General features: G+C 40.9%; 1 protein-coding gene across 1 annotated transcript; it reads right to left on the bottom strand.

Moving 5' to 3' along the window:
• Positions 1–1516: 1516 nt before the first annotated feature.
• LOC148298612 (uncharacterized) lies at positions 1517–2008 on the bottom strand. Its single transcript, XM_088276753.1, has one exon. It carries the CDS (start codon positions 2006–2008, stop codon positions 1517–1519), a length of 492 nt encoding a protein of 163 aa, XP_088132879.1.
• Between the last annotated feature and the right edge of the window lie 5507 nt (positions 2009–7515).

Here is a 7515-nt window from a genome sequence, read left to right on the forward strand (position 1 = left end):
AGATGCCGATAATGCGGAACAAGATGCAGGTAATGCGGAACAAGATGCAGGTAATGCGGAACAAGATGCAGGTAATGCGGAACAAGATGCAGGTAATGCGGAACAAGATGCCGATAATGCGGAACAAGATGCAGGTAATGCGGAACAAGATGCAGGTAATGCGGAACAAGATGCAGGTAATGCGGAACAAGATGCCGATAATGCGGAACAAGATGCAGGTAATGCGGAACAAGATGCAGGTAATGCGGAACAAGATGCAGGTAATGCGGAACAAGATGCAGGTAATGCGGAACAAGATGCAGGTAATGCGGAACAAGATGCAGGTAATGCGGAACAAGATGCAGGTAATGCGGAACAAGATGCAGGTAATGCGGAACAAGAAGATCATTCACCTACATGCTCATCATCAGAATTGAAGCTCACCAGCAAGGAGTTAGAATGTGAAATAACTCTAAGAAACTCAATTAAAAATAGTGAATCTATATAATTAGCACCAACTTGCAATGGCTCGCCAAACCCTCAACTATCATAAAATTACCTGATGAGAATGTTCTCGATACTAGGAATCGAGCATAATTTCTCATAAACTCTGGAGACTTGCACTCAGACCCTTTTGTCATAGATAACAGAAATGAAGGAGGAGCGAACAATGGTGAAGAAGCAGTTGGGCAAACTGTAAAAATAGTTTAAAAAGTTAGGCGAGTAGTTCCAAATAGTGCAAGACTAAAAGAATAAAAGCCTAGAGGATCTGATGAATGAGCAAAGGCTCAATTTTTAAATCAGTGCATTTATCGAGAGACTGGCGGAAGAGCTGGCTTATAGCAATGAGGAAATCATGAGGAAATAAATTATTATGGGATCTTTGGTAATGGGAATGAGGAACAAGATTGAGGGAGAGCATGGAGGTTCCCAACCCCAACCCCAACCCCAACCCCAACCCCAACCCCAACCCCAACCCCAACCCCAACCCCAACCCCAACCCCAACAGCAGGAAATTGGTACTTCATAAGTAATGAAAGTAAATAAAACCTAAGAGACATAATATCCATATAAATAAAAATACACAGAAATCGACGCTGATGACACTCAGGAATAATTGACTTTGAACTCCCCAGAAAAAATTGAAAGACAAAACACTCCAGGAACAGAAGAATAGAACCAGGAGCTATAATAAATCAATGAGAGCTGATGCAGCAATTTATTGTTTCAACTATGAATATTATGATACATATTCATATCGAACTATAGATATATATAAGTTGTTAAAGTTCAGGTCTTTATGGTATGGTGTGATGCTATAATATGCATATACAATCAATCACATGACTTTCATAGTTTTTGACTTTTGCATTTTGTTCATTTATTTTTTCTTACGCTTTTCATCCTCCCTCTTTTGTTTTTAGGGAGGAAGGCTTCTTAGCCAGGCCTCATCCTGCCTGAGCTTTTACTACTTCTTTTTCCTCATCTCCTACTTGTGTTTCTCTAGTGTTTCCTTTTCCTTGGAAGCATAAAATACCTATCGAGACTTGGCTGCCTTGATCTTATAGTTGGCCGGCACCTTCATGTTGTGTATTTTGTCAACCAAGTAGAACAGGAGTTCGAGGCCCGCAAGGTACTTGCTCTCATTCTTAGCGGATGCGTAGAACACTGCGCGGAGGTGCCCAGTCTGCTCTGAGAAGACCTTCTGGTCTGTGTAGTGAATGCTGACGATGAGGCTGGCGAGGTCCTGCACTTTGCGGATGACGTTATTGTCGAGGAGCATGTCGATGATCTCAGCAGCTTCGCCTAGTGCTGAGAAATTGCTATTCAAAGACTTTACATCGAAAGTGCCTGCCAGCATCCCTAAATCTAGATACTTTTCAGTAAGCGATTTGACCTTCTTCCGGTTGGCCAAGCAAAACACGATGGGGTGGTCGACAGCAATGGGGATATCGATCGTGATCAGGTCCTTTTCTGGGTACACAGTTTCATAAATTAAATAATAGAGCATATCTTGCCTCTTCCTCATCTGAATATTATCATAGTTACGGTGAAGGACATTTCGAGGTAGTCGCAGTGCTCTCGTCCTGTGGCATAGAACATGATGTCGCTTGCCGATTCGGCCACGAAGGGATCCCCACCGTTTTACTTGGTGAACCCGACATGGTCAAAGTGCTTATAGATGTATTATTTGATAGTGTCATAGAACTTCTAAACTATCTCCGCGTTGACCGCCTTGCCCCGCTTGTAGAGAATCAAATAGGAAAGGATAGCGAATATGGCTGCTATTTCGTATCGATACAAGTAGGCCGTCTCATGGTTGAATTCGAATTTAATGGGGGTCCGCGTTGTTTCTTATTTGGGTTTTTCCACAGGTTCAGAGGCCTCCTATTATGCATATCCCCCAATGGGGATCTCCTCATCAGCCTGGGAGAACCCGATGAATGCCAACATAAAGAGCAGCACCAAAAATATAGTGAGCTTCATGGTTTATTATTTATTAAATATTAAATCAATTTAATAATAGCAAAAACTCAATAACACAAGAGGGTTTATTAGACGCACAGGCTGAAGGATGAGCAGACTGAAAAGATGGAAATAATTAATGATGAAGTTACGCAAAATCTGAAGTATAAATCATGATTGCATAAATAGATTGAAACTAAACTCAGAAAGATAGACGAGCAAGTCCTCCACTGCTTTTAGGCATAGCCTTTGCTGGTACTTGAATCTCATTAAGCACAGTCCGATGACCTTTGCTGCGAATTTAATAAAATCCAATCTCTTGCTCGACCGGAGGCTCATCGCGAATATGAAATCCTATCTGACCCATCCCGTCCTTATGTTCTACTTGTGGCATTTGGTGTAGGTAACAGGCAGAGTGTTGAGCATCAGTTGACTTAACAGCATGCCGACCGACCAATTATCTATTTTGAGCTTGGAGTATCCCTCAGGGCAAAGCACCGAGCACTAGATGGGAGAGTAGGGCAGCGTGCACCCTATTTTCTCGTACTTATTCTAGTTGAACGCAGTTTTGTCAAGTATCTTCCAGCACTATATCGATTCTCCAAAGTCGATGATCTTGGCTGTGAGTCTTTTGACCTTTCTCCTCGCGTTATCCTCGCTGGTGTCCACCGAAATCCCCGACCCTGACCATTCCGAGTACTCTTAATTCACTATCTACTACTTTATTAGAATGTTGCTGGGCTTCAAATCCCGATGCACAATCCCCTGACGATGAAGTTCTCTGACACCCATTGTAACTTGCTTTGCTATTTCTATCTTCTCAATGATGCTTAGAGTCTCGCCTATCATTTTGTCATGTAGGGACTCTTCGATGTGCTCCATCCACAGAAAATCAGCATTCTCATTCTCATGCGAGACGTAGTAGTGCAAGAAGCAAGGAGATTCAGAAATCTGGGCGATGATCCTTTTTTAGTAATGCAGTTTCTCTGCTGCATTCTCCCCCGAAAGTGCTCGAGTATACTTGATGGCCAAATTCCGAGGCGCCTCATGGTCTTTTTCATTGTGGACTTTGGTGCGGAACCGAAAGATCGAGCACTCCTTGTTGCTTCTCTCTGCGTTATCATTGATTTGCTGGTTCAAATCTTCTGGCTTGTATGGAATCGAAGTAATTTTCAGGACAGATGGCCGAATCGTTTCTATTTAAACTAATCTTTGGTCAGATAGCTCCGCAAGACAGCATTCGCTTTCAGAGTGGTTAACTGCCTCCAGCAGTTTGATATGTGTCACCAACTTGCTTCTTTTGAGCCTGACTGCAGTTCTAGAGAATGTATTATTAACACCAAGGACCATAAACAGCCTTCTCAAATAAGATTTGTGATTGGTAATTATTGTAAGGACCTTACGATGTATTTAAATATGCGGGTTTTCGCCATCTACGATTGCTAGCTTTGCGGTGAAAGATAGAGATTTGTTCGATTCGCAGTATGTGAAGTGAAAGGGCAAGGCTTGATTGAGTTCAAAAGATGCGAAATAATTATTGATGATGACCGGAGTTCCATTAGTATAGCAGAAAGTGCCTTGGACCTTGAAATCATATTTATCATACGATTTTACCAAAATTTTAAGAAATATATATGGTAGAATTATATTTCTGATTTATTCGCAGAAGCCAGTTATCGTTTAGATGGTTGATCCCCCCTCGCATTGTTATTCGTGACTGAGCTACTCTTTTCTTGACAGTCTGATCGAACCATCATCGATTGATTTCTCATACATAGCTTTAATATTTATTATGGCATCACATTATAACAAATATCATGTTCATTCTGGATGCATTCTCATTGTTTCATGTCTCAGACTATCATAAAGGGAGCCTAATTCAGGATCAATGCATAATGCTCCTCATTCAGGAACTTTCGAAAGAGTTCAGACGCGTCTTTTATAAGCTGCTCGTCTTCCTTGAACTAATCAAGATGAATAATGATCCCTATATTGTCAATGATGAGAATTAAGCGCATTGGGTCCCATGCTATCGTGTCAAGCAGACAGATTAGGATGTGAAATGCGATGGAAGACTTGCATAGGTGATTTTCAACCCTGTTAGCCTAATTAGAACTTATTTAGAAATTCGTGTTGTAAAAGTACGCGCAGGCAAGGCTTGCAGCGAAGTCTTTATGTTTTTTTAAAAGGCTGAGGATGTCTATTTTTTCCAGGAAATAGGACTTTTCCTCAATGAAATATATGGCCTTGGAAATGGCTAAAGAGTTGTCGCTCTGCTTTTTGAGCACATATTTGAACCACTTTGATATATTCCGATAGTTTTCATAGAGATTACATAGCAGGAGAAGGAGGTCTGCGAAATCAGAAGTCATGAGGACAGTGGATATCGTAAAGAATTCATTTGTCTATAAATTGCTCTCCTGAAAGAGAGTCATCAATATTTCCGACATCAGTTTGAAATCAAGTTCTGATTTCGTTGAGGTTGAGGATAGTTGGAAAAGCTTTAGATTCTGAATGAACATTTCTCTGAGTAGTTTGATGAGCCCATCGTTCACATTTTTGAATTGTTCGATGTTTAAGATGCTCTTTAAAGCCCGAAAAAATTCAGGGTGTCTCAAGTGCCCGATAGTTTCTGATAAACTCCTTTGAAAGTAATCGTCATTGAGCTGATGAGAAGTTCTGGCGCTAATTTGAATTAGCAAGAATGGCTCAGCATTGACAATCAAGGTATTAGTGGCCTCTAATGCTTGGTAGCAATCTGATAAGAGTACCATCAATCTCGAACAGCTCTTGGTTTCGAGGAGGTTGTAGATGATTTTGAGCAAGTAGAGGAGAGAATCGACTTCAGTAAATCGGCCTTGGATGTAGGCATTAAGATATTGCTTAATGCGATTCCAATCAATGTATTGATAAAGATCATGGATATCCATATGGCTGATGATTTAGAGTTCCTCTTTGGAGAGATGGCAGTTAGAGTCAGGCTTAGTGATATTGGGGTCCTAGAATTTATCCCACTTGTTCTCGCTTGAAGATTCAAAGTAGTTCATGCATTGATTATTCGACACTTCTAATCAGCCGAAATTAGAATCCTAGCAAACCATAATCACTAGCCTGAATTGATAATAATTCCCGATATATAATCAACATATACAAGTATATGCTAGTACACATATATTATAGTACATATATACATAGACACTTCACTTACGCGCATTAAATGAACGATTCAGAAACTTAGCATGTCAAAGAGTGCCTCATTTGCTCATAGACTGAATAATCTGGCGGCCATAAACTAGTTGAGTTCTCCGATAATAATTAGCACATCTGCTCATTCTGTTATGCTCAACAAAACGAGAGGCTAATTGATTTCAAAAAGAATAAGCCCAAACTCTACGTGGACTTCCATCAAATTTTGCCACAAATGTTTCTGGGCAACGAAGATACAGCCCTGGATGAGAAAGTAATCGGCGATAAGCATATACGGGCCGTGTGTGTCTGTGGGAGTTCATTGCTGACCCCCTTCGAGAATGAGGAGATGAGTGGGTAGTTCAAGTAGATCTTATATCATAAGCTGAACATTGATGACTTCCCCAAACAGAAGTTGATGCACCTGCTGGATGGGACCACCGAGTGGATCAACTAGAGGATTCTGGAGGGTAGGAACGTTCTGGTGCATTGTGCAGCAGGGGTATCCAGAAGCGCCAGTTTCGTCATTGCATACTTGATGAGATATTAGGGTAAATCGTACGAGTAGGCTCATAAATATGTGAAAAATATCAGAATCGTCATCCATCCCAATTCTGGATTTATACAGGAACTCAAAAAATACGAATAGGTCTTAAAGGAGAGGAGCGGAGAACAACAGAAGGAGCAAATGGCGCCATCAGAATGATATAAAAATTTGCATATTTTTTTAGTGTAAATCTTAATTGTTATCAATGCCATCAATGCTATCAATCATATAATAGCATACATAATTGAAACCAGAGTATTTAATTGATATTATCAAGATCTGAACTCCGAATAAATGATTGAATGTGTTTATAATATCCTGGCAGTTAAGTTATAAGTATGAAAAACCCGCAACGGCCAAAACCGACTTCTTATAAAGATTTCATTAAAAAAATAGAGCAGCATCAATCCTCTACAAGCAAGCCCAACCAGCCGAGTAGCAAGCGCGGCAATAATGGTGTGACAATGCGCATGAACAATGTGGGCATCAATGTCAAGAAGGGAAATGTCTAATTGTCGGGCAATCAGCAGTTCAACTGCTCGAATAACACATCAACTCATAACGATAGCCAGCACCTGACCAGCATATCCATGAAAACCCCTCATAGCCAGTCGACTTCCATTTGGGACAAGCCTCTTTCCTATAGATGCCACAACTGCCACTAGAGCAGTATCACCCAACAACTTAATAGCTTCAACAGGAGCATCGATGGCAGGAGCATTGATGACAGAAGCATCGATGGCAGGAGCATTGATGACAATCGCAATCCAGCAACAACTGATAACACCACAAGCACAAGCAAATATAAGCATCAATGCCAAAACAGAATTCAAGATTAAAGCGAAAGCAAAAGCAAAAGCAAAAGCAAGAGTAAGAGTAATCATAAAAGCAATCATAAAAGCAAAAAGGTCAGATAAACTAATACTGAGAACTCCCTCAGCACCCATAACATCCGAACAACAAACTAATAACCTAGCATGCCTTATCCCTACCATAATAATAAATAGAATAGACAGATGGGCGACAGCTTTAAACCAAAAACGAACAGCCACAAAAATAACGCACTCTGCTACTACTCTTTCGTGAAAGAAATAACAAATGCCTTCTCTTCGATTCTCAAGCTCAATGCGCCTGAGCTGCTCTGTCATAAACTGTCCTACATCAACTACCTTGAAGCACTGAAGGCGCTCAAAATGATCAAGGAGACCTATGAGCCATTGAAGAATGATTTGGTGACAGAACTTTGGGGTGAGTACATATCCGGGGAATCGGTCGGCAATTTCATTTTAGTGGCCGGCTCGATCCTGGGTATTTCTTTTTAAGGTAGGGCCACTCCC

Source organism: Brachycentrus maculatus, unplaced genomic scaffold (genome assembly GCF_059751285.1).
Source record: "Brachycentrus maculatus isolate JH-2025_06_01 unplaced genomic scaffold, ASM5975128v1 h1tg001815l, whole genome shotgun sequence".
NCBI classification, from domain to species: Eukaryota; Metazoa; Arthropoda; class Insecta; order Trichoptera; family Brachycentridae; genus Brachycentrus; species Brachycentrus maculatus.

Excerpts from the sequence above, each read along its gene's own strand:
- LOC148298612 (XM_088276753.1), bottom strand. The coding sequence starts at position 2,008 with ATGAGGAAGAGGCAAGATATGCTCTATTATTTAATTTATGAAACTGTG.